Consider the following 27,754-nt stretch of genomic DNA (forward strand, 5'->3'; position numbering starts at 1 on the left):
TGATGGAGAAACTGAGGCTCAGAGGAACTGAGTCTCACAGTTCCTCTGGGAACTGTGGGCAGTTGTGGGAACTGCCCACAACACCATGGCCCCCTCTCCCTGGGCCTGAACCCAAGCCTGCCCCATTCCCCTGGGGGCTTGGAAGAGAGTGGGTTTCCTCCACAGGGGCAGGACCCCCTAGGCAGCCCATGGGACAGAAGCCAAAGAGGCTTGTGGATTCTATTAATGATAACTACCATATACTGTCTATTAAGTGCAACTGCTTCGCACGCATTATCTCATTTAATTCTAACAACCCTGCACCGTAGGTATAGTTGCTCCCATTTTATAGGTGAGGGCCCTGGATCAGAAAGGTTGAGTAACTTGCCCAACTAGCACAGGCAGAGCGTCACATCGAGAAGAAATGTTCCTGCTCGTATAGCCTACTGTGTCCCATTATCTCCAGCCCTGGGCTGGTTGCCCACCAGTCCCAGACAATATGTAGTCAGCAACTGTGACTTCTCTGCTGGGCCTGAGGCATTCAGTGTCAAGAAGGTAAACCTGCAGCCAAAAAGCTATCTTTGGATGGGAAGCTGACCTCCTCCACACCAGTCATCCCTGCATTCAAGAGATATTTTGGATACTCTCTCTATCAAACCCTGAGGCTACAATAGTAGACAGAAGAGACCTAGCCCCTGCCCTCCAGGGGCCTAAAGGCTAGTCATTGAGAGAGGCACGTCAGCCCATGTGGCTACACAGCGTGCTCGGGGCCGTGGGAGCACAGAGCCGGTGGGCCTGCCCGCTGCTGATGCTCAGCCAGCATCCCCCGAAGGAGGCAGCAATCCTCACCACGGCGGTGGGAAGCAGGAAGCGTCATCACCATTTCACAGATCAGGAAACTGAGACCCCCTGAAAGGTAAAGTTCCGGATCCAGGGTTGGCCAGTAGTGAGGGGCAGAGGTGGGATTCAGTTCTACCTGATGCCGGCGTCTCCCACGAACCACCTCTGTGGGGTGCTAGAAGGACTCTGGTGTCGTTCCTCGTCCTGAGCCACCTGCCCCCACCTCCCAGGAGCAAAAGAGAGGAGCTCTGAATGGAGGCTGACAGCAGAAGGTGATGGAAGGCTTGGAGCCCTGTGCAATCGGGCTCTGGGTCACAGGCCCCGCTGCAACCTCGGAGGGGAGTGAACCCAGCAGCCCTGGGCCACCTTCAATTAATGAACCACCCATACCTTCCTGCTTGGGCTCCATACAGAAGGACTGTTTCTCGCATGACCCATGATCAGTGTTTGGGGGATGACTTGTGTGTGGACGGCCTCTTGGGGGATGAGGATTCGCTGGGCCACAGTGGGGACAAGAAACTGCGTGGAGAACCCCCCCCCATACACCCCCAGCATGGCTGAGAAGTAACGCCTCCACCTGATTCTGGCTGCCTTCCTTTCTGTCCCCTTTGTCACTTGACCGGGAGATGGAGCCGGTTGGGGGGTGGGGGCGGTCCTTCCCATTCTCCTCTTCAAAGAAAAAAAGCCCTTGGTTCTTGCCTTTACATACACTGTGATCTCTAGCTGTCTCTTCACCTCTGTGGGCTTCAGTTTTCTCGTGCAAAATGGGGACGACACCAACTTATTGCCCAGGATGACTGTTGAACGTGAAAGCCTATAGAGGTATTTTATTAGCTCATTAGAACATAACGTGCCACTCTCCTCCTCCAGTTGGGGAAGGGTGGTGCCTGGCAGAAACGAAAGCATGGGTGGGCTTTCCAGCGCCAGTGAGGGCAACAGGGGTGGGTAGGTGAGATGAGCTTCTCAAATCACGTTGTGGAGCATCTCCTACCCATTTCCTGGTCAGACTGGACTGTCAGAGAGGCTGCCGGATTTGCCTGCAGATTTTGCCTTCCTCTACACACAGCTTACGAACGTCAACTCTCCCCGCTCTGTTTTAGGATGGGGGTGGGGATCATGAACTTTCATCTCAACGTGTTTCAAACCAAGTATCTGGGCAGGGCCCTTGTGCTCCAAGCTTAAGGTAGGGCCGGTTCCAGCTGAATGAGGGAGAGATGGCCAGTGGTTATAGCTTTCATGGAAGGAAAGAGTATGGAGTGGTGGCCTCAGGGTCTTTGCCCCAAGAAAGGACCCTAAGGTAAGCAGAGGTGGGAACCCTAGAACCCTGTGTAGGCTCTCCCAGCACCCCATCTCTTTCCAGGGAATGCTGTCACCCTTCTCCATCTATTACCCTGTTCTCTCTCTCTCTCTCTCTCTCTCTCTCTCTTTTAAGATTTTATTTATTTACTTGAGAGAGAGCATGAGAGCAGGACCAGTAGGGAGGGGCAGAGGGAGAGGGAGAAGCGGGCTCCCTGCCGAGCAGGGAGCCTGATGCGGGGCTCGATCGCAGGACCTCAGCTGAGATCATGACCTGAGCCGAAGGCAGATGCTTAATCGCCTGAGCCACCCAGGCGCCCCACCCTGTTCTCTTGATTACTTCTGACTGCTTGTGCAGTAAGTACTCACCCCTGCTTTTTACAGATAAGAAAGCCAAGGGTCAAAGAGGTCAGGAAACTTGCTGATAATTGACAGAGGGAGCAATGAACCCGGGGCCTCAGATTCCCTGCTCCTTCCCCTCTCCAAGACTTCTCTGATCTTCTAGAAAGCTCTCAAAACACTGTTCAACTTTGCCTTTCCTCCTCTGTGCCTCAGTTCTCCTTGGTGAACAGGGACAGTCCTTGCGTCGGTGCAGTGCTGTCCCCACACCCTGTCCCCAGTTTGCTGCCAAGGCAGAATTTCCAGAGTGCTCTGAGGTCCCCTTGGAGGAAGGCTCAGAGTCTGGAGTGGCCAGTTCTGAGACCAGCTGTGAACATACCAAGTGGCCTCGTGGAGTCTGTACCTGCCAGACCGAGCAGAACAGGACAGTTACTTGGAGCGAATGCCTGACATTTAGGCGTGCTAGTGAATGTCAGACAACCAGTTCTCTGGGCTGCCCAGAAACCTCCTCCCAGCACCTCCACAAGTGGCCCTCCTCCCCCCAGGTCCTGAGGCAGCTGCTGGGGGGTGGGGGGCGGTGGGGGGTGGGGGCCTCTCCCTGGGAGCTTCAGTTCTTGGGAAATGGGAAGTCCCTGGCTAGAAAAGGGGATCTATTTGGAGGTAAACACTCATTCTCCAAACCTGGAGGAAATGCAGAGTTTGCTGAATTGGCCCCCAGGAGCTAAATAAATTTGAATCATTGCCCTGCTCAGACCAGATCGGCTTTCTCCCGCCCCCACCCCCTCCCTGAGCCCCAGGAGCAGCCTCTTAGCTGGGACCTCTTGGGATGCTAGCAAGTGACCGCTTTTGATTTATTCTTATTCTGTGCTTTCCTCTGTAACCCAGCAGTCCTGCCTAGAAAGAGGAAGTGAGAGGAAAAGCATTTCCCCTCATCCCTCTCTCCTAGATGCTCATCTTCATGGAAGTCCCTTGTGGATTCCTTCAAGGACCCGAGGAAATTCACCCTTTGGGGGACAAGGTGGAGCATACCAGCCACCCCTACATCTCACCTGTAATCAAGCTCTGCAGGCATAGCTGTGCCTTGTTTAGAAAAGAAGCACATTCTGGAAATCATGTGTTTAACTCCCACCATCTTGGGAGCACTTTGGAGTTTTCCAAAGCACTCCTACATACTATACATCCTCCAGTCAGAGCCTCTGGTCGACCCTGTGCTGTGGGTGGCGATTGTTAGAGTACCCCGATGGTGTCTGAGCCTGTCCCTGTTGGGACTTCAGATGCTGCCCAGCTAGAGTTTCCATCCCCTCCACAGGGGCCCAGCCGGTCAGTCTCTGCTTGGCCCCTGCAGTAGTCGAAATTCACCGCCTCCTGGATGGAGCCCATTCCAGCCTCAAACGGCTCAGAGGCTTGGAAACTTATTATTTGGGTTGAGCCCGAATCTGTCTCCATGTTTATATAGATTGAGTGCATTGCTTGTAGTTTGACCCTTTGGGGCCTGCAGAGCAGAACCGATACAATCTAATCCCTTGTTCAGATATTCAAAGGGGGCTCCCATGTCTCATCTCCGCTGTCCCTCAAATCTTTCTTACATATTCCAGATTCAAATACTCCTCCTACGACATAATGCAGAATCCCTTCACCAACCTGATCAATTCTCTGAACGTACTTTCCTATACTTGTTTCAGCAGAGAGGAGTGAGACTAGAGGCTTTGTGTGAGTCATGCTTCTGTTCATGCATCCTCAGATAGCACTAGGTGAGGTTGCTTGTCTTTGTTTTTTGTTTGTTTGTTTGTTTGTTTGTTTTTTGACAGACGCATTACACTTTGGAAATTTTAAGCTTTCTGTCAACTCAAACACTGCTGTTAAACCATGTCTCTCCTGTTCTGCACTTATATTATTTTCTTTTTTTGCCCAAGTGTTAGAAGCATTAAATTCTGACTTATTAGATGAAAATTAATCTTATTAGACTTAGCCTGTGGCCAAAATCTGTAAAGATCTTTTGGATCTCAGTCTTATATGTCACCTATAAATTTGCTGAGCATTTCTTCAGCCCCCTTCTCAATCACTGATAAATATACTAAAGAAGAGGGCTAAGGAGAAAGCATGTCCTAGAAACCTTCCCCTAGCTGACCTCTATCCTTTAAATGCCACCCTTTGGGTGTAGCTTCCTAATCCATGCAGCCGTCTGCCGGTCACGGCTCTCCATGTCTTCCACAAGGGTGTCGTGGGAGGTACCTTGCTGAGGTCACTTACACCATCCGTGTCTACACGTTTTCCTCACCTGCCAGCAGAGCAACCATGTTAAATCCAGAAACAGCTCCATGAGAGCAGGCACTCAGCCTTGTAACCTCAGTGCCTACCCAGCACGGTGCCTAGGAACTCAGGGAATATTTGAAGAAATGACTGTTTGCATTAGTGGACAAAAGAGACTGGCCCAGATCAATGTGAGGATGAGCAGTATTCAGTTTTTCTGATTCCACCTTCTTTCTCTATTTTGAAAATTGGAACATTTGTTTCTACTTTCGTCCTTATAGCACCTCTTTAAAACCCATGGGTCCTAAGATGACACCAATTTGCTTCCTGATGAGAAAGTAGGAGTTTAGGAAAGTTGAGGGACTTGCCCAAGGTCAAAGGCTAATAATGGGAGACGGTAGGATTCAAGCAATCGTCTTCTGGCTTGAAGGTACCATGATGCTCTGTCTAGCCTCCCATACTCTGAGTTTGGGAGAGTTCCCCCAGTCCTGTCAACAGTGACAAGGTTATCTCTTCCTAACAAAAAATGATAGGGATCCAGTATAATAAAGCAGATAGCTTTCTTTTAAGAAATGAAAGAGCTCATTTGCCATCTGCCAATCATTTATTGAGCCCCAAATATTTATGAGCATCTACTAGTGCCTGGCTATTCTGGGCCCTAGGAATACAACTGCTAATCAAGCCCTCTTTGAGCTTAAAGTTTGGTTGGGAGTGGGAGAGAAAATAACTAAGCAAGTAGATGTGTAATTCTGATCATAGAAAGAAAGCAGAGTAAGGGGACAGCAAGGGACAGAGGGGCTCTGTTTCAAGCTGAACACATGGCACCTGAGCAAAAATATAAATGAGGTAAATGAGACAGCAAAAACAAATGTCTTGGGGGTATCAGTACTAGCAATAATGTGCTTGTATTGATGGAAGGACCATGCTTTTCCTTTCAGGAAGAAGGGACCTAGATCTATGATGAACATTCCAACTGTAAAACATCTGACTCTTTCAAGATGTATTCATTCATTCATTCATTCATTCATTCATTCATTTTCTCAACAAAGGCTAAGCATCTACTCTGTGTCCATTGGGTGCCATGGATGAAGGTGGAACCACAGCTTTAGTGCAGGAGGCAGACAGGTATATCAAGCCCAACAGTGCTGTGTACAGACTAGCGGAAGAGAAGAGTTGAGGCAGGGTCACCATTCGTGACATTTTAGGGATCCATTTGACTAAAGAAAATATCTTAAAGAAGCATTAAATTCTGTAATGATGGTCATCCAAAAATTTAAGCCACCTAATCCTTTCTTTAAATAAAATTTTATACAGAAAGTCCAATATATAACATTAGAAGGAGTTGCTCTGGCACAAAATCAGGGGCCTAGGGATACCTTCAAAAACATCACATAGAACAAAAATCACTACCCAAAATACTTGTTATGGCTAAGAACAGAAGTCTCTCCAGTGTCCCCTAAAATCTGTTTACCTCCAAGTGCCCAGGGAAACCAAATTTAGAGACCCATTCAATTATCAATGAAAACAGTTACTTCTGGCTTGAGTGAAATGGAATAAAGCTCTGCCCAAATGAGAACTGATTCAGCTATTTTTTTTTTCCTGCTCTTCAAAGTCATCAAATCAACTTATTACTGCCCAGAACAGCCCAAATGACCCATAAGCACAATTTAAAGGGTTCATCATTTTGGTTTTTTTCCTGCATTTTGGCAGAGGTCACCACCTTCATTTGCATTAAGAATCGTCTCTTTTGAAGAGAGCTGATGCCCCACCTGGTTTTGTACGGTCCTAAATTATTCTCTAGAATGTTCTCATCTGAAGAATGCTTTCTTCTCGCTGGAGCACGTAAACAAATGGATGCTTGTTATACACTCACTGTTCCCTGGCACACATTGTCTCGTTCACACACGCACCACAGGTCAAGGTAGGCCTCCCAATTCCAGCTGGGGGCCAGCTCTCCTGGCCACACTAACCCGCCACCTCCCCTTTCTTCTCTCCGCAGATGACAGCAACTGCCCAGGCTCCCTCTAAGACCCAGGCTGTCCACATCTCCGCACCCTCGGCCGCTGCCAGCACGCCTGTGCCCAGTGCCCCCATTGACCCCCAGGCCCAGTTGGAGGCTGACAAGCGAGCTGTGTACAGGTAGGAGACTCTTCAGCTGTGTCCGGAAGCCCCAGGCAGCCTCCGGTCCAGCTCAGCCCTGAGAGATGAGCACGCAGGCCAGTGGGTGGGCTCATAAAGGCCGTGGCCAACAGCCACTCTCCTCACCACCTTCTCTCTCAAATCAATCTGGACATACCTCAGCTGGCTGCTGTGGGTTGACGCTAGCTTCCTGGGATTGTCTAGTGAGGGGCAAGAGAGCCCAGGGAAGAATCTTCCAGAAGGACCCTTTTCTCATCCCAGCTGGGGATTGAGCCCTCGTGGGCATCAGAAACCCTCAGCTCCGCTGACGGCCACCTCGGGAGGCTCTCCTTGCACGTCCCCCATTGTTGCCTTCACTCCAGCAAGCCCACCGGACCACTGGACACCTGCCAGGACCATCTAGGACTTGGTATTACACAAACTTTAGTATGCCTGAAAATCACTGGGGAGAGCTTATTAAGATGCATATTTCTGGGCTCCATGCTCAGAAACGCTGAATCAGTAGGTCAAACTATAAGAAAAGGAAGATGAATGTTTTAAAAAGCATTCTAGATGAATCTAATGCAGCTGGTCCTTGGAGCACATCTGATTCATGGTTGTCTTTGTTAGCAAGAGCTGTGGTGTGCCGCTGTGTAGGTTCCGGGGCCCTCCCTCCAGATGGGGAGATCGCTGAGAGCAGGGCCGGGCCCTGAATGTTGCAGAGGGTGGGAGGGGCTCAGGGCCTGGCTGTTCTGTGTATGCGGTTGAGAAGAGGCAGTTGTCTGAGAGCAGCCTGAACGAAGCTCCAGCAGAGATTTTAGTCATTACGTCTCTGTGCGGAGCCCACACCGCTAGAAAAGATGCCCGAGTCAATGCTGAGTATTGAGGTTGGACCCTTACTCACACTCACTTGTGTGAGCACAGACATTCCCATGCATGCCGCAAGCACGTCTCGCCTGGGACCTCGCACACGCTGCAGCAGGTGCCAGGATCAGTAACAGGTGGAATGGTCCACCCAAGATGAATGGGAAGAGGATTGATCCCTTCCTCACTCCTCCCCGAAATGACAGTGCTGTTATGGGAATGGTGGTAATTATTGCTGTTACTCTCATTATCATTGGCATTATTTTTAGCTACTCAGATGAGCCGAAAGCCTCTAATGCCAACATGGAGTCCAGAGCAGTGAGGCCTGATCCAGAGGTCCTGCCGCGAGGGTCTTTTCCAGCCCCGGTGGAAGGATGAGTCACTGTGCCTGTGCCCCACTCTACCCAGTGCACAGGGCAGGCCCAGCTTGCCTGCGGGAGAGAGCCCTGCTTTGGGCCCCAAAGAACTCCCAGATCTGGTCACAGCACCAGTCAGACGGAGCACTCCTGTCTCCTTTCCTTCCTTCGTTCCTGCTGTTTTATCAATCCCTCACTAGAATATGTGGAGGCGCTGAGCTGGACTCCAGGCGAAAGAGGGTGAACCTACAAAAGCAAATGCCTGGACTCTTCCCTGTCTCCCCGGGAACGGACAAATATGCAGACAAGAAACCAACACCTTGTGGTCAGAGCTTTAACAGAGAAGGCTTCACAGAGGCGGCAGTATTTGAGTTTGATCATAAAGGGTAGTAAGAGAGTCCACCGGAAGGAGAAATGGGCTGGAATAGAGCCTTCCGGACAGAGCAGGGCCTCTGTGTTCCAAGAATGGCCAGTGGCCAGAGCAACTGGGAGTGGGGAGATGAGGCTACACGAGCACCTGGAAATTAAACTGCAAGGTGGTCTTGGGCTTGTGTTGGAGCGTCAGAAGGGAGAGGAGAGTACCATGGCCCCTGATGGTCTCACGGCTTGGGGGGACAGCCGTCATACTCCATGTAGAGCATTGCTACCCACAGTATGGCCTGGAGACTGGCAGCACTGCATCACCCGGAAGCTGTTTAGAGATGCAGACCCGTACACGTGAGGCATGTACGCACCATCCACCATCCTAGGCACCTTTGCAGACTCCTAGGGGACAGGGATCTGTAATGAGCACAGACTGTAGCCTAGAAAGACCCCTGATTAGTGGCATAACAAAAAGTTTCTGGAAACCCAGGCTTGCATCCCCCCTCCTTTGTGTACTAATCTCTTGGAGCTTTAGTTTCCCGACAGAAGCTAACCAGTAGGCTTAGTAAGATCACTGAGAGCCCCTGTAAGCACCTGGCACTGTGTCTGGTGCAGATGGGTTCCTCGGCCCTTCCCAAGATCCCAGGCTCATTCCCCACCCAGGCCAACCTGCAGGAGAAGTGGGTTACCTCTTTCATGGGAGCTGCCCATCATGATGTCACTTGAAATATAAAGGGCCAGATCTTCCTCCTACCAACACTTCTTCCTGCTCACCTGAGCTTTACCTTCTCCCACCGGGCTGAGCCCCCAACAGTCCTCGGCATTTGCCCAAATCATCTCTGCAGCTGTCTGACCATGAGGAAGGAATCCCAGGTTGGTTGCCACCAACGGCCCGGCCAAACATGGAAGCCCAGCATCGCAGAACAACCAACACCTTTGCCCGGCTTTTCTCTGCAGTCCTTCCTGCCCCAGGGGCCCGGGGTTTTCTCTCACAACCACACCTCTCCCATTAGTACCAGCTGCTCTCTCTACAGCCATTGCAGGATGACCGGAGAGGGAGCTCAGCCTCCTGAAGGGTCGGGTAATTTTAATTAGATTTGCCTGCCTTGGGGCAGCCTGGCTGCTCCCAGGCACATCGGGGAGTCGGCATTTTATGTCAATAAATGTAACAAGACTCTTTCGATTCAGATTAGTGCCCAGCACCGACTTTTGGGAGACTCCACCGAGGCCCATCCCAGAACCACAGATGAAGGAAGGGTGGAGGGGGCCCTTCTCTGACCAGGCCCCTGCAGGGTGGCAGGGGCACAGTGTGACAAAAGGGAGGGGTGTGCCTGTGAGCCCAGGGAGCCTGCCAGTGCCCCTGAGGTTTTGTGTATGAGGATGTGTTAATGAAATGTATTGGTTCTTTCTGATGTGGAAAGTGTGTGTGTGTGTGTGTGTGTGTGTGTGTGTGAGTGTGGCTGGGGAGAGGGGAGGCAGTCTGTCTTTAATTGGATCATACCAGAGCATCATCTGGGCTAATCAGCAAGGCAACCAGGAGCTCCCGCTCAGATTAATGATTGCAGTCTAATCCGAGCAGATCCCATGATTGGATGCACATCGCGGGTAATTGTGTTTGTGGCCCAAGAGCGATGCTGGGTAGGGGTCTGAGGAGGGGAGGCCCCATGCAGTGGGGACTGCAGGTTTGGACCTAGCTCAGTTCTCTCCTTCCCTAGCCCCCCACCCCCACCCCTGGGGCTTTTCCCCCAAGAAGTTCAAACTTAGCTTGGACCACCCCACCCCACCCCACCCCTCCACGCTGATGGACAGCATTCGGTGCTGTCCGGGACCTGGTGGTTAGGTTGCCAGGCTGCGCAAAGACAGGGCCAGGAGGGTGAGGTTAATCCAGCTTTTGCTCTCCCTCCTCCCCTCTGGTCTCCTTCGTTCCCCTTTGAAGTGAGTGGGTTCCCATGGAAACCACGATGTCCTGGGGAGCAGAAGAGTGGCAGGGAGCTAGGCTTGGCCAGGTGCGAGGGGGGGAAGAGGTTGGCTTTGCGCAGAAGGCTCTGCTAGGGCATCAGTTCTCCCCGCCGCAAGGCTGAAAAGCTCTCTGAGAACCGGGGAAGGGGCTCCACCCAGCGTGGAAGAAGTTACTCGCTAGTGATAGGGAATGCTGGGCTGCAGGCTTGAGCCATGAGAAAGTATCGGGGGCAGTGTGCTTGGCATCTGCATTGAAAATGCTGGAAAATCGAGCTGTGGTGCAGGTGGAGAGGGTGGATAGCTGCTGCCCCCTGTATTTCTCCTCTGCGGCGTGGCTCACAGTTGAACTGATTGCACTGACAGTGTTTCTCTTTCCCCCACTAGATCATTAACTCCATGAGGGCATGGTCTATGTCTGTTTTATTCATTGATCCATCTCTGGCCCCTTAGACAATACCTTAAAGTCGGCAGCTTGGACGGAGTACGTACCAAAGCAATGCTTGCTGAACGGATTCATTAAATAGGCAGTACCCCATAAATATACCACGGTTCTGGGCTGGTGGCCGGCAAACTGGCCATCAGGGGCGAGGGGATAGAGAGCCCTGCTTTGCAGCATTTGCTGATTTCCACCCCGTAAATGCTCCCACCATGGCCCATTTCAAGCTACCAGTGTGATCCCGCTGAACAGAGTTGTGAAGAAAGAGGCTCTTGCCTGCCACACAAGCAGCCAAGCTACAGTCTCTGATTTTAAACTGGTCAGTACATTGGTTTTTATTATTTCTTTTATTTATTTATTTTCTAAAAGATTTTATTTATCTGAGAGTGTGTGTACAAGCGGGGGTGGGGGCCAGAGGGAGAAGCAGACTCCCTGCTGAGCAGGGAGCCTGATGCCCATGCGGGGCTCCATCCCAGGACCCTGAGAATCATGACCTGCCTGAGCCACCCAGTCACCCTTATTTAATTTTTTTTAAGAGAGGGAGAAGGGGGAGAGGGAGAGAATCCCAAGCAGGCTCCTTGCCCACTCAGACCCTAACATGGGGCTCGATCTCACGACCCTGAGATCATGATCCGAGCCAAAATCAAGAGTCAGAAACTTAACCAACTGAGCCACACAGGCACCCCCTTTTTTTGTTGGGGGGAGGTAAACAGGTCAGTACATCTTATAACCAGTTCTTTGGAATGGTTTTATTCATGCCTTTAGCCATGATCCCACATTTCTCGTTCCTCACTCGCCTCTCTACCTCTGGGTTCTAAATGTAAAATGTTCTCTCTGAATGAGTTCATACTTCCAACAGTGCCTAGCATGGAGTAGGTGTTTGCAATTGTGCTTTTTCACCTTAACCCCGAGGCAGTGAATTTTCTCCTTCCTAGTTTGTATCCGGCACTATTTCTTCCCATCTGCTTGAGCCAAGCCCCGCCTTCAGCCCAACCTCCCCACCTTCCCCAGGTAGATTCCAAGCCCTTCCTGGTTTACCCGTTAACAAAACTCCTTCCGGCAGCTCCAGAAACCCTGCTTCAAACCAGGCTTCGCCTCCTCTGCAGTTTCCCGGCTTTCAGAGTCTTGGCCTTTCCCTGTGACACATCCAGGTTTTCGGGTCGCTGTCATCTCTCTTCTTCTCAACACGGACTCAGAGCTTCTAAGGATGTGATCCCTCCCCCTGGGCAGCTCATGCTGAAGTCCAGCTCTAGTCCAGTAAAAACAGTGCACATCTCTAAAGCCCTGTCTCTGTGATACTTGTTCCCGTCTCATCCAGACTGGGTCCCTCTAGAAGCCACACTCAGCTGGGGAAAGATCAGAACAGGCCAGTGAAAGTGTTCAGATCGCTCTCTTGAGACCATCCTCGTGGAGGTCACCGAGGCACCAGGCTTGGGTCCAGCAGCCCTAGAGTTAAAGGTGTAAATTCAGTAGAATGGCCGTGCTGGGCAAGGCCACGCGCTCTAGAAATAGACTTGGTGATCACTAGCTTTGTCGCCTTGAGTGACTTAATCTCTCTGAGCCTCTGTTTTCTCAACTATGAAAAAGAAAACAGTAACAGCTAGACTAAAATTAGAGAATATAGGATAGTACCTGACACACAAATCAGTGTTTGCTGCATGGGGTGGGCCGCGGGGAGTGGGGGTGGGGGTGAGGATGTTGTAGGCAAGAGGGGCCAGCACGCATCCCCTTGGTCTGTTCAGGATGCGAAACAGTCCGGGGCATTCAGGGGGTTGGAATTCAGGGCTAGGAACACGGCCCTTGGATTTAGATCGCCTGGGTGTACATTCTGGCTCCACCCAAGGCACTAAGCCTTCTGGGCCCCATTTTCCTTGTCTATAAAATAGGGCTACAAATAATGCTATCTCTTCACCAGGGTTGTTATGAGGAATAAATGAGAGAATGCACGGTAGGCGCTCGGTAAAGAATCTCGCATTTGGTGAGCACGCTGTGGGTGTTCGCTGCTATCAGACATTTGGGGAAGTGCGAGCAGCGATGGGTCAGGCTAGAAGGTCAATGCTGAGAGGCAAGGCAGCCAGAGGTAGGACTGGAAAGGACCCGCAGTTGAGTGGTCTCCATACTGCCATTCAGCTAAACGTGTAGTGAGCTCTGCTCTGTGTAAAGCATTGTGTTAAGTTCCAAGAGGGGTTTTGAATAAAGAAGAGTCAGTCCAGCGAGTAGGAGAAAGACATAGAAAGTCACTATAATATAAACTTGGCACATAGGATGGGCTCACAAAAGTATTTGTGGAATTGACTGCAAGGCTTCTGGCCCACAGTGCAGTGTGGGAGAGTTACACTGCTTTTCCCAAGGGAGGCGAACCCGAGGGAAATGATAGCCAAGCTGCCTTTCCCGGGGCAGGGCTGGTCAGTGGGGGCGGGAGGAAGCCCTGAGGTTTGGGAGCTGGGCGGAGGGCCTGGGTCCTGCTGTGCCTGTCCCCCTCAGCAGCTGCCTGGCCAGGGGACCCTGGGAACTGGCACTTCCTAACGAAGTGTCTTTGAGGGAACACTTCCACCTTGTGACCGAAGGGTGTCCTGGCTCCAGTGAGTTGACCCTGGGGCTCAACCCTATGCCTTCCCTGGCACTGGGCTCAGTCATTCCTGGAATGTGCTGGGCGAGGTGGCCTGAGAAGAATGTGGGAGAAATTCAGCCATTCCAAGCCGAAAAGGCAGCACCAGATGCTTCATGCTAGGACTTCTAGACTAGATGCTGGGAGCAGATGTTCCAGGCTGTGTTCTGGACTGGGCTCTATGGGCTGGGGGCTCCGGCAGACTCCCTGTTCTTGGAAGCAGTTGGATTCACCGGCATCAGAGATAACGTTTCAGCTGGTGACTATAGTCAGGGGAGTGATCCTGCTAGAGCCATCATCTGGAAGTAAAACCACCCTCAGTTCTCCCCTGGCACTAGGCAAAGCCTGTTCCCTGCCCCTCCTGCCGGCATCTGAAGGCCCCCCAACCCAAGCACAGCCTCTGAACGTGCTGCTGGCAGACAGAGAGGCTGCAGCTGCCTGGTCCTGGGAGCAGATGTGTTCCGAGGCAGTGGGTCCTACAGCTTCCCCAGCTCACCGGCCTGGGCCAGGCCCCGCGGAGAAGTCCAGGTACCCCGCCAGGACAAGGCACACTGATAAGAGATCAGGAGCCTGGAACCCACTGACTTTTATCCTCACAAGGTTATATTAGGATTAAAGGAGATAACCAAAGCTAACCGCTGACAGTGCTTGGCACATAGAAGGCTCACAATGAACGGTGGCTGCATTCATGTGTAGTTACTGTGATAAGTACAAGACTGGATCTGTCCCCCTCATAAGAGGGAAGATGACCAGCGATTGGGCCTCCCGCTGCTGGGAACCAGGTGGGGTGGAATAGGAGGAGAGCCAGCAGGTGGGGCTTTGAGGATTCAGGTGACCAAGGACTCTCACCAGGGCTGGACTGAGCCAGTCTTGCCCTTCTTTCCCCCCGCCCAAAGATTTTATTTATTTATTTGACAGAGAGATAGAGAGAGAGAGAGCACGAGCCGGGGGAGTGGCAGACAGAGGGAAAGGGAGAAGCAGGCTCCCCACTGAGCAGGGAGCCCAATGCGAGGCTCCATCCCAGGACCCCGGGATCATGACCTGAGCCAAAGGCAGACTCTTAACCGACTGAGCCACCCAGGCGCCCCATGTCCCCGTCTCGCCCTTCTTCTAACCATGGTGCCACTCTCTGATTTTCTCAAGCACTGGTCCATTTCATGGTGAAATGGAAAGAACATAAGACTAAGACTTCTGTCTAAATTCTGACCCTACCGCTGGGCAAATTATTTAGCCTCTTTAGATAAGCTGTCCCCCTTCCTCATAGGATAGGCACCAAACGAGAACCCGAAAGGTCTGCAAACATGTAAAAGCCCTCCCCAAACACACAGAAATATGATTATTATGAGAGAAGATTCTTTTGGAAACTCATTTGACAAGACAGAGATTCTCTTGCGCTGCAATGATCTTGATGCTCAAAGGGTAAACCTGGCGGCTCAGGTCTGCGACCCCAAGGACAGAAGAGAAAAAGGGAGAAGGAGGAAGTGATTTCAGCAATACACAGGAGAGGGGGACGAACAAAAAATTTGGAGTTTGGGTACCCAGATTTCAATCTCTACTCAGTCACTTACTAGCTTGATACCATTATTTAACTACACGCTTCTCAGTTTGCTAATTGGTAAAACAGGAGTAAGAAGGATATTGAGTGTTTGAATGCAACAAGCACAGGAAAAAGCACTTCGTAACTTACAAAGGGCCACCAAGTGTGGGTGTGTGTGTGTGTGCAGTCACTGCCAGTGGCCAAGGCAGCAGGGACAGAGCGCCCTCCCCATAACACCCCGTCCCCCAGACGGAACCTCTGGTGCCTTGGACAGAAGCTCTGACTGCCTCTCACTAGCTGCCTGTGGGAAAGACACTTCCCTTCTCTGTGCCTGAGTCACTTCTCCTTAAAACGAAGGGGCTGGACACGAGATCCTAGCAGGTCTCAAGTTTTAGGTTGTTTGTATTCTTGCCCTTGCAGACTCACCTCAGCAATCACTTCGTTGAGATCTCACATTTATTATTATTATTATTATTATTATTACTATTATTTTAAGGCACTGGAGGGAGGGGTGTGTGTGTGTGTGAGTGCGTGGGGGCGAAGGGATGGGGACAGAGCAGACTGTGGCCTGCTCTGGGCCCCACCCTTGCCAAGAATGGACCTGTCCACCCACCTGGGGGAGGAGAGCTGGTTGGAGCCCAGGAACCCTAGCAGATGCGATTCCGATTTAGCAACACGAAGAAGTCCTCTCCAAGGCAACCCAGGCGAACACACCACCCACTAGGCAGGACTAAAAATACACCCGCATGGTTTCAACGTCACACCTGAAGTAAAAATACATCCAACCAGGAGCTGCTGGCTCGTTCTCCCCCACCGCACTCCACTCTCTCCATCTGGTGCCTTCAAGGGGAGGAGAAATGGAAGGCCAGGCGAGCTCTTCCTTCACATTCACCCCCCCTCCCTCCAGGACCCTGCCAGCCCCCACCCCCTCGCAGACCCAGCAGAGCCCAAAGAAGACAGGTCTTTTTGTCGCCATTGTAGCTAGAAGCTGCCAGATGGCAATGTCTGATCAGAATCCAGGGGTGGATTCTGAGCCCGAAAGAACTTGAGGACTGTGTCTTAGAACCTTCCTTCCCATGGTTCATTTGTTCCCACTCATTGATTCACCAAATATTTATTGATCCTCTGTTGTGTGCCAGGCACTGTGCTTGACCCTTGGGAATTCAAAAAGAGAGAAGACAAGCTCGTGGACCAGAGCATCTCGCCACATAGTGAGGAAGACAGATCTGCGCACATACAACTATAGTTAGTAGAATTTAATGAGTGTCATAAGGGAAATAAAAATAAATTCTTACTGGCAGTGCTTTTTTGGTTAAAAAAAAAAAAAGAGGTTCTGAGTTCTGATAAATTGTACGTTGCCTCCCCTCCTCCTCTCTCTGTGCCTCTATTTGAATTGGCATGTGGGCTTGTTTTCCCTGCCAAATGAGGCAGTGGATATGGGAATAGAAATTTATTGGAGCTGATGGTGTCAATGTTGCTCTGAATAAAAAAGGTGCCCACACACCTTTCCAGGGAAATGGAACAAGCATTAATTGATAACTTACTAAGTGCCAGACATTCTGTGTGTTTCTTCATTGAATCTTTACGATAACCTGCGTGGTAGGTGATGTTAGCCCTGCTTTATAAAAGAGGAAACTGAGGCTCAGAAAAATTCAGTAACCTGACCCCAAGTCACACAGCTGTCTCACTCCAAAGTCTATGCTTATTTCGGACCACCAAGTTTCTCGCCCTAAACTGTAAGCAAGGTCAGGATAGAAACCCCAAAGCATTTCCTAAGATGCTTCCAAGGAGGCCACGGTTTTCTTGCTGGAGAGAGCCACTAGGAAGCCTTGGTAGAATGGATGGCATCTTGAGATGGATACTGAAGATGATGAGAAGTGACAGGGAGAGATGCAGGAACACAGTTCCAGTGACAGGAGCAGCAGGGGCAAAGGTGAGCAGTCCAGTTTGCCTGAGTTGGTGAAGGGGGTTAGTGAAGAGACAAGGACCCAGGGGCCACCTGCTGTCTGGCCAACACCACATGCTCTGCCAACTCTGTTAAGAAAAAAATACTGAAAAGAAGTCTGGGGCCACACCCTGAAGCCCCTGGAATGTTCATCTGAGGATGTGAACTTTATTAGTTTATTAGCATCTTGGAGAAATTTCACGATAGTTGCCAGAATGAATACTTGTAATGGAGCTTCTTGGCCCTGAATAGGGGCCCAGGAAAAAGACAGGGGGCCGTCCCAGAAGGTGGCTCTAGGGTATTGTCTGTGATTCTCTGATCCCAGCGACCTCTGACCTGAGGCACTAGAAATAAAGGATCAAAGTGCCAGCCCCCCGGGTAGAGTTTCCAAGGTGGTGGGCCTTCGGCGACTCAAGACCTGCACTGTGTTTGTCAGTGGAGACAAGTGGGGGGGGTGGGGGGGTGGCTGCAGAGCGAGCCTCGTCATTGCTTTTCCCACCTTCCCCCACCTCCCTGGCCAATGGACTCATGTCCTCTGCAGCAGTCTGACCCTGACGAGGCCGCTGTCCCACCAGCTCATCATTGAACATCTCCACCCCGAAATTTTGCTCTCTTACCAACCATTTCACCATCTGAACAGTCCATCCCTCATCCCAGCTAGGGAGGGCCTTGGAGGCTCTGGCCCCTCTTCCCATTGGAAGAAGCAGCCAGGGCCGGGGAGGGGGTGAGGGCTAACACTGAGCCAGATGAGCCTGGGCTGTGAGGTCAGGTGCAGGACAGGCCTGGGGGCTCCAAGGTCAGTGACAGGGAGAGGAGGTGGACAGCCAGGCAGGCTGCCACACACTTGGCTGGACCCATAATTGAGGTCTGCAGTCCTAGCCAAGGTCACAAGGGAAGGGATGGCTGAGAGGCTCAGAAGTGATGGAGTGGTATGACTGTGAATCACAAGGTTTATCACCCAGAAAGAGAACTCAACACTAATGTGCCCCGCTGCGTGTGACCATCCTGCACGCGCCCCCGCCCCCAGCCTGTCCACGGATCTAGTCTCTATCTGTCTCTTATGTTCTTTGCATCTGAGCTTTCCTGAAGCTCTGTATTTTTGCATTCTTTCTAACTTTTTCCTGTCTCTGCTTCTGTATTTCTGGTCCTATAAGCAGGAAGACGTGTTAAAAAAAAATTTTTTTTTATTTCCAAAAAACCCAGGTTGTCCAAGGAGAAAGGAGGAGAAGCAGAAAAGGGTCCAACTGTCTTTTCTCGAGTCCTTTTAACAAAAGGAAACGAGCTTCAGCCTTATAGGGGAACCTGAAGTCAGGGATGAGTATATGAATTACCAAAGATGTGATGGTTTCCATCCCTGGGAGACCTTTGAAAGTGTTGGAGAAACCTATCAGGCCAACTTATGTTAAGAATATCTGTCCTGAGGTGGGGAGGCATAAGATGGTGGTGTTGAGGCTCGCCCCCCCAAGGAGGATCTCAGAAGCCTCACCAGGAGAGGAGCAGAGTGGGCAGCATTGCTTTGCCCTGAAGAAAAACCGGGGCTGGAGCGAGGGGTCGCTCAGCCCCTCGGCTGCTGGAGAGAGGATGGTATTCACCACTGCCAAGGGCTTCAGCCAAAATCCCGCCCTGTCTCCAATCTGCCCCCCGGGGGGGCAGCCCCACACAGCCCGGCCCCAAACTGGGCATTCCAGGCCAGCAAATGGGTGATGTGAAAAAAAAAAAAAAAAGCAAAGGCAGAAATGTCAGAAGTAATTAAACCAAACGATGGCTTAAACCCCTGTAGAAATCAACACATCCGGTTTAATCACCTTCTTAAGCTAGCACGAGACTGCAGTTCTGGGGAGAGCGGTTCTTTATTTCTTTGGATCGTTAACAGAAACTGCCTATCTTGAGCTTGATTTTGGTTCAGTTGCTCCTGAGGAGAGGTGATGGGGGTGGGGGTGGGGGTAGGGGCTCAGAAAAGAAAAAAGAAATAATAAATGTTATTTGAGATCATCTCTTCTAACCCTCTCCCCGCGTCAGCCCTGCTCCAGGCTCTGTCCGCACTCACTGCTCTCACCACCCCCCAGCACCCAGGCAGAGGCACAGTGCTGAATGTGCTAAATTAGGCCATTAGAGAAATTCATTTCTCTTTATTAGTCTGTGTCAAATCCTTTTTATTAGTGGCTGGAAACGACCTCTCTTCTGCAGTAAAATGTCATGCCAGTTCACTCCTTTTATTTGTTCTGCACTGACGAGGCTCAAACTCTCACTGAATTAGTGCAGTGAGATTTATTTCCTCCAAATTTTGAACGGCTTAAGAGAGATTGGGGTGGAGGGGGCAGTCAGGTGGGAGGCGACAGGGGGAGAAGAGTGGAGAAAGATCTGGGAGGGAGAAGGTGAGCTCTTATGGAGGTCAAATGTCCTCCGCTCTTTGGAAATAAAGTCTAACGGCCATCTTTCATATCTTGTACATCATCGCCTGGGCACTGGGGACTGAGTTTCCACATTCCTGCTTCTAGCCTCTGAAGGGTATTGATCCACAATGGCACAGATCTGGACAGCAGGAAAAGGAACTCCTTAAAACCCACTGTAGCTGGACAAACTGAAGCTCGGTGTAGGCCAAGGATAAAGAAGCAAATCTCACACCTACCTGGAAATCCTTCTTCCCATCCTTCGCCTGGTTCAGACAGGCCCATTCACATCCCTGGTGGCTAAGATGCCCAGCTCCCGTGGTCCCTGCCCTATTCACCCCACCCTACCCCAAGCCGGCAGTAGTGGCTTCCGGCCTCATCGCCAGCCTTCTGGGGTGATGTTGGAGGGTAGCTTAGAAATACAGGTCAAGCCATAGGCCAGGCAGCTGGGGAAGGGGCTGGAACTGGGCCTCAGAGGAGCGCATAGCATGACTGAAGCCTAGAACCCAGCCGGCTTGTTGGGAAACAGCCTGTTTCTCCTTGGGGGGGGGGGGCGCAGAGTGTCTCAAGGGTCCCCACGCTTGAGGTAGCAGGTGGCAGTCTGGGTTTATCGAGGGATCCAGGAGGCTAGAACATGGGAGCCACAGGCAGCCCACTGACCCTGGCTAACATTTGTACAAAAGCTGTGGGCAAGCTCGGGTGCCATCTGAGCCCCTGGACTCAGGGATCCCGGGATCAGAGTGGGCAGAAGCAGGGATCTGGGGAGCGTGGTATCTGAGAAGAGAGATTTGGGAGCTGATGATGTGGCCCCGGTGGGGAGGGGCTGGAGAGAGGGGGCCATGCCAGCATCCACGAGAGGTCTGCTCTGTGCTCCAGGGGCCCCTGGTTAAATTGGGGGCAGGGGGAGGCGGCAATAGAAAGTATGTTTCTTTCTTCTGAGAGAGCAGAAGCCACAGAAAACACCCCAGATATGCCCTCACACGTGGATACACACACACACACACACACACACACAGACACACACACACGTTCTGGGGAGATCTGACACCTGGAAGTAAGAAGTTTATAAAAAGGGCCCATGCTGTGGCTCTGCATAGAAGGTGCACACTGTTCGCCAGTGTGTGTGACAATGTCCCCATCCTTCCCTACCCTCCCGCCTGTGATCTAACACCTGCTTCTCTCTTCAACCTCATCTCCTTCCATTCCCATCCTGCCTACCTCACTCCACACACACTTATCTGGATTTTGTTCTAGAAACAAGCCAAGCTCCTTCCTATCTTAAATGCTTTGCTTTTTTTTCCTGTTTGGAATGCCCCTCCCTCAGATCTCTGCCTGACGGCCTCCTCATCATTTGAAGCTTAACTTAAATGTCACCTCCTCAGAGAGGCCCTCCCTGACTACTCTCTGCCCTGCAGGGTCAAGGACGGTGGCCAAGAAGACCACTCTCCCCGCCTACCTGAACTCTAATGCTGGGAGACCCCATCCCTCTTCCCCGCCCCACATGGCATTCATGCTGTGTACACAGAACCCACAAACCCCTCACACATACTGCATACAAACAATACATAACGCGTGCACACACGCTGCATACGATATAGGGCATTTGCGCACTGTACTCACAGCACGCAAAACCCGCCCCCGGCTTTCGTACCCACAACCCATATGTGCCTGCATCCTGCACAGACGCCTTGTGCGCGCACAAAACCAACACACGGGACAGGACGCTTGGACAACACTCACACCTGCTCTCATCGACAGCCCACATTCAAGCCGGGTGCACACGCGTGCACACGCATGCACACGCAGAGGCCGTCCGCTCCCCCTGCAGCAGCTGCCCACCCTCCCTGCAACCAGGGAGGAAGGAGCATGCGGTGACCGGTGGCTACTGCGGGGCTGGGGCGGGGGCTGCACCCCCCACCACCTGGCACGATGCCGCGGATTATTAGTTCCTGGTAATTTAGTGCCCTTGTACAGAGTCGATTTGTGCCTTTCATTCCTAATTGATCTAGTGGCTGTTTAAATGGCAGCAGGCATCTGTTGAGAGTAGGAAGGTTCATAAGGCGCAATAATTCATAACACCGTCTGGAATTTGCCTTTCATGTCCCTCAGCTAAACCACTGCAGGGCTCTGCTTAAATTACAGCCACTGAGGCTTTCTTTGGTATTCCACTCAGGGCCAGGAGAATCTTGCATTAAACTGGGATCAGGTTAGATTAGACTATAATATGCTACGGTATTAGTGCCTGCAAATGAAGACTTACACTGGAGTTTAACCCCTGCACCTGGTTTTCTCTTTGTCTTCAGCCGGCTGGGTAAGGGAAACCCATTGTTTGCCCTACCAGCTTCCTGTCGGAGCCGAATGGATATTCTAGCCATGGGGGGCTGCCCATGCACCAGCCTCACACATTGACCCTTTTTCTTCTCCAGACTGTAACCTAGGCTGCAGCCTGGGGCTCCCACTGTTTATGCAACAGCTCCCAAAACAAGGGTCGGGAGATGGTGTCCAGGGGCACCAAGCGGCTCATCCAAAGCAGGAATGTATCTCTCCTCATCCGCCACTGCCCCTCAGCCTGAGTAGAATGCCCAGTAGGTGTAGGTGTGAGTGTGGATGGAACTGAGCACCTTCTGTCTTTTTGCCCAGAATTATTAGAATCCCAGCATGGGACAGGCTGTTAAGGGTTCCCTCATCTACGTGCAAACACTGTGTAGGCTGGATAGTCAGTCTTCCTCTTGCTGTGTTCGTAGCGTACTAGAAGGGAAAACGCATGGTCTGTTTGCCTTTTCAAGACTTACTGTGTTCTCCAATATGGTAGCCATTAGCCACATGTGACTATTTACATTAAAATTAGTTAAAATTAAATAAATTTAAAATTCAGTGTTGCAGGCACCAGAGTCCTATTTCAGGTGTTCCTTGGCCCCCTGTAGTTAGTGGCTACCATATTGGACAGAGGAGATTGTAGAACACTTCCATCATTGCAGAAAGTTCTGTCAGACCATGCTGGCTAGAACATGCCTATTGGCAGAGGCCTGAGTGCCAGGCCCAACACACAAACTTCCCCCTCTCCCAGCAAGCAGGGCTTACTCAAAAAGAAAAAGGGCTGGATTGTGTGGTCCCAAGGGACTGAGGAGAGCCCACAGAGGGATGGGCAGATGCTCTTCCGGAATCTCAGTGGAAGGGAATAAGGCTGCAGGTCCAGGGTCAACAATCTGTGCAAACACATGCACCCATGCTGGATGCTAAGACCTCATTGTTCACACGTGCTGCGGAGAAATAAGAACAATGTGCAAATAGACACACACATATAATATGCAATAAATATTTCATGGGATCCACATACCTCTTCCAGACTCTGGACACAGTGAAGAGTAAGGTGGGCTTGGCTCTTGCCATCATCTAGCTCACAGTCTAGTGAGGAAGGCCAATAATAAAACAAACAGCTCAGAGAGCCATCAGCAGAGGCTAGGGGCAGGGGAGTGAAGGAAGCTTCCCAGACTTGGTGATGTCTAATCGAGGACCCCTAGGGTCAGTCAGGCACTGAAGTAGGCACTCCGGCTTACATAATGCATCCCGGAACGACACCCACATGCTCACACATGCTCACACCCACGCTGTCTTCATTTGCTGATTCATCATCCGCCACCAAACATTTAGTAAGCGCCTGCTATGAGCATGCAGGGCAACATCCTAAGGATACAGTGATCATTAAAACGGGGACTTTCTTGGAAGAGAACGGCGATGCTGATGATCATTGAGTCACGGTTGTGCTAAGTGTGCACTGATAGAAAGGTGCAGGGAGATGTCATACGTGTAACTGGGGTGTGTGACCTAAACTGAGTCAGCCAGTAGACGCGGGACAGGTGGAGACACCTGCCCACCGTGCGTGGACGTGTATTCGAGCTCACACACATCCCTCTGTGTACAATGGTAGACACACACGTGAGCACATCTGCTGCCCTCAGCTGGCTCCAGACGGCCAAGAATGAGTCTGTGACCCACCACTACTGCTCACGTCCAGGACTTTTCTGGACACTTCCTATATGTCCTTCCCAGGTTGACCTTGAACCAGAAATGGACACTTATTTCTGTGAAGGCTTATACCCCTCATCTCTCACCAGATATCCACGCAGTTTATCTGACCAAAGAGAAAAGTTAGGCACCCAGAGGGGAGGAATAGAGCCTCTAAGGCTCCAGAAACCGGGACACTGGATCCGCCATGCCAGGGCATGAGGTGCTGCCATCCAGGCTGGCATGGGGACTGGGGAATGTTCTCAAGAAGCAGGACCTTGGGAGAAGAAGTGACGGGAGTGCGGGAAAGGGGCCCTGGTGGCTTCTGAGCCCAGCCAGCAGCAGGTCTCTGTGTGTGCGCATGTGTGAGCTCTTGATGTCCCCACAGGCACCCTCTTTTCCCGCTCCTGACGCTGCTGTTTGAGAAATGTGAACAGGCCACCCAGGGCTCAGAGTGCATCACCTCCGCCAGCTTTGATGTGGACATCGAGAACTTTGTCCACCAGCAGGAACAGGAGCACAAACCCTTCTTCAGCGATGACCCAGAACTGGACAATCTGGTAAAGACCCTCCAACCCCCACCCTGGCTAGGGTCTTCCTACCCTCTGATCCTTCCGCAAGCCCTAGAAATGATCCTTTTATTCATTCCATTCATTCAACAGAAACTGTGCAGTGCCCACTACGGGGCAGGCCCTAGATGCACCCGTTCTAGCAGTTGAGAACCATTGCTGCTGGTTCCTTAAACCAAGAGTTGCATGCCCAGGTTTTGCTGCCAATGGCCTTCTGTTCTCTGCTCACTGCGGCACCTGCATCCTGCATCCCAATACCCTGCCCCCGCCACCACTTGCGGTGCAGAGAGGAGGGGAGGAGGGTCATAGGAGCCAGAAGGCGTGGAATGGCTGCTCTGAGGCCCGGAGTCCTGGCGTGTTAATAAATAATGTCTTGGGCTGCCCAGAGAGGAGCTGACATCTGGCGAGCTCCAGTGTGAAGGATAAGGGCAACAGGCATAGTCAAACACATCAATAGAGAAAAAGACCTGGAGACACAGGCGTGTTAAGAAGGCCAATAGATGTCCTGCCCATCTGGGGGGGACACAGACCAAGCTCCTAAACCCAATTTATCATCCAGATCATCACTACAGGTTTTCTAAAATACATATTCCTGGGCCCCACCACCTGGGCATTGTGATTCCATTACGTTTGGTGAGGCCTGTGAATCTACATTTTTAAGTTTCCCAGGCAATTGCAATCATCAATAAGATTTGATAACCACTACCATAGGTGACATCTGAAATTCTCTCCTGGCCCTGGGAATTCTGCTGAGAGAGAGAGAGAGAGAGAGAAACAGAGCAGCTGCTCTATTCATTCAACATGATATACGGTTATCCTGGAATTATTAATTATTAACCACAATTTTTTATTTTTCTGTGGGTGGATTACCTAGACCATGCATGGTGAATTTGGAAACTCTGCAAAACTCACCTCCATAAATTGATTATAGTGCTGACCTCCCGTAGTCAGAGTTTAGCTGATACCTGCTCCTAAAAGGGAAATAGAATTAGAAAAGCAAATGTGGCACCAAAAACAAAGGAAGAAAATGTATGCACATGCGCGTGTGTGCCCATGCACACGCACACACTCAGAGCACCTACAGAACAGATCTCAGTGACTTACGTATTATTCTGTGCTGTGAATTATCCACCCCACTGCTTCTCTCAAGAGTTGAACGTGATATTTTATGGAGTCCAGAAGAGCTGCCAGGGGAGCCCAGCCTGGCCTGGAAATTGGTGAGGTGTGAGAGGGGGGCTGGCGGTTCGAGAGAGGGAAGCATGGGCCGGCCGTCAGGGCTGTTAGGGTGAGTACCTGAGGGCCCTGGGTCGGCTCTGCTCATCCCTGGCCCTCCCTCTCCCCTGGCTGGGATGGGGCAGCCACACTGCCCAGGAGCTCAGCCCGCTGTCTGTCTGGTTCCCTGCAGGCTGGTCCAGCCCCACCCTGCTGGTCAGCAGGTCACCATCTCAGGACCGCCGCTGTGACGTAGGCCTTGGGATTCAGCCCTGCAGCAGCCACAGAGATAGGAGAGGAGGCAGCTATTTTGGCAGCGGGGGGCGGGGGGTTGGCTGGAATGGGCCTGGCAGAGCCACGACCCACTCCCGTCCCATGACACAAAAAGAAGCGGAGGCCCAAGTTGGTAGAAAGTGCCTCAAATCAGGCTGAGTCATGGGAAAGAACTGAAACCTTTTTAGGAAGCAAGAGTCCTGGGGCAGCAAACCTCACCTGCCTTGCCTGCCACTACCTGCCAGGTGAAGTGTTCACGGACACCCTGAGAACAGCCTCCCTTTCTAGGATAACCTGGAATTTACCAAAAAGTGGCCACAGCTCTGTGCTCTCCCCTTGCTAACACCACCTGGGTCTCCCGGGGTTTTGTTCCCTCAAAGAATCCAATCTCTTGATTCTGCCCAGCAGAACTTGGTTAAATGTCTAGCCCCAGTGGCCCCGTACCTCTGGTGTTCCCGGGTCTTCTATCCCAGGTGGCCGGGGTGGGAATGGTCCAGTGGGCAGAACGGTCCTCAGACACCGTGTCCACCCACATGGACCTGATTTACTTAGAGGTCTTGGCCACAGTCAGTGGCTTGGCCGACCGGTCAGGGGTTTGAAGAGTTGAAGGAGCTCTTGGAGACGGAGGACCTGAGCCTGGCTTCACGGCTTAGCCTGTGTGCAACTTGAATGATGTAACTCCTCTGAAGCTCGGTTCCCTCGTCTGTAGAGCTAACACACCTCTCTCAGGTGACGGCAATAAAAAAAAATTAACAAGATGGCATGTGGAACGAAATGTCCTTTAAAAATGCATGGCATCCGGAAGGTTAATCTCAAATGCAGTATCGCTAAGGTAAGGAGATCCACCTTCCCAGCGTCTCCTGCAGGCCATCAAAGAGACTGTGGGGCGGAGACCTTGCAGCTTCATTTGGGGGGTCAAGCAGTGCCCTTTGCCACCCCCTTTGTAGTCCTGTGTGCGGAGGGGGCGGCTGGAGAGGCCAACGACAGGAGCCGTCATTAGAACAAGAATCATGTAGCCAGCACAGCCGAGATGCACATAATTAGAAATTAGAAAAAGGTCAGATCGCGTCATTATCAGCTCAATCAGCTGCTGAGTGCCACAGCCAGTTAATTTGGCATCTGTATTTTTTACAACCCCGCACACGTAGCCCAACGGACTGTAACTCTTTATCCGGACAGATATACTGCGCAGCGGAGCAGGGACATAAAATGAGAGACCCCAAGCAAATGAGCTGAGATAATTGAGAGATTTATTTTTTATATATATATGTGTCAGGGCGGCTTTCCTTTGCCCTTGAATATTGACTTTCACAGATGGGATTGTCAGGAGGACATGGGGGTCCCCCAAAACTTTGTCCCACCCCGGGCCATGCTCTGATCCTGCTTTCTCCCGAGCCCAAAGAGCCCATAGGCCCCAGCCGTGGCAGGCCAACCATTTGGACGTACATGCCCCCACCTCCAGCTGCCCGTGCTCCATTCCTCCAAGCAAACTGCCTTGCTGAGCGATCCCTTCCCCTGCTCCCAGCAGTCTGCCAGACAAGTTCCCATGGGAACCACTGATTGTGCTCTCCCAGAGCTGCCCAAAGGTCAAAGAGGTTCCCAGATCGTAGGCTTCTGGGGGAACTTCCCTCCCCTGGCTAGCCACCTCTGCCACAGCACTGATGCCCAAAGAGAGACTCAGTCACAAAACGCTAAGGGAAGAGCACAACCACGGGGAGAAGCCAGTCCAGCGCATCCAACTACCCATTTTATAGATGGGGACGCTGAAGTCCAGAGGAGGGAAATGAGTCGTTAGGACCAGAACCCAGGTCTGCTGGCTCCCAAGGCCCTGCTCCTTCCAGGGTGTCCTCACCTCTCTTTTTCCTGGGAGCAGGAAAGCCCTCATTTATAAATGCCACCAGCATCTCCACGCCCCTACCTCCCCTCCCCCCACCCATCCCCTGCCACCCGCTCTCTGACCTTCTGTACCTCCCTGTTTCAGGGCTATGGGGGTGGCTTCTCACCCCCATGGTGGCTAAGCTGGCATGCCGGCTGCTGAGCTCCCTGGGGGGATACCCTCCCCCACCCCAGTCCGCACACCCACCCAGGGCTCACCAGGCCCATTTCTCACCTGGCCCACTGATCCCCTGCTTGGACCTAGCAGCCTCTGACTGGCAGTTGGTAAAGTTTGTAAAATTTGCAAGTTCCCCAAACCCCTTTGAAAGGTAAAAGCTTTTTGTTTTATAAAATCTGATTTACAGGCCCCCAGTGCAGTGCCGAGGTTTTATATATTATGCAAGATTTCAAACCGAGGCTGTAAAACGTACGGTTTCAGTTTCATGCATGGAATTTTTTTATGTGTAAATTTTTTAACATTTATGGGGCACGTTTTAATGAGACTCTGGTGTGGCTCGGGGGACAGATTATGGCTGCCTG

At 51.5% G+C, this 27,754-nt stretch overlaps 1 protein-coding gene across 19 annotated transcripts in view; it reads left to right on the plus strand.

Annotated features, from left to right (window-relative positions):
* PKNOX2 (PBX/knotted 1 homeobox 2) overlaps positions 1-27,754 on the plus strand; it is a 304,609-nt gene that overhangs the window by 236,005 nt on the left and 40,850 nt on the right. For all 19 annotated transcript variants that reach the window (XM_027581284.2, XM_027581295.2, XM_027581285.2 and 16 more), the window contains 2 exons: positions 6,704-6,843; positions 23,674-23,845. In XM_027581284.2, coding sequence (XP_027437085.1) covers positions 6,704-6,843; positions 23,674-23,845 — 312 coding nt within the window. The remainder of the gene's footprint in view (positions 1-6,703; positions 6,844-23,673; positions 23,846-27,754) is intronic.

The sequence above is a fragment of the Zalophus californianus genome, chromosome 11, assembly GCF_009762305.2.
Source record: "Zalophus californianus isolate mZalCal1 chromosome 11, mZalCal1.pri.v2, whole genome shotgun sequence".
Classification (NCBI taxonomy): domain Eukaryota; kingdom Metazoa; phylum Chordata; class Mammalia; order Carnivora; family Otariidae; genus Zalophus; species Zalophus californianus.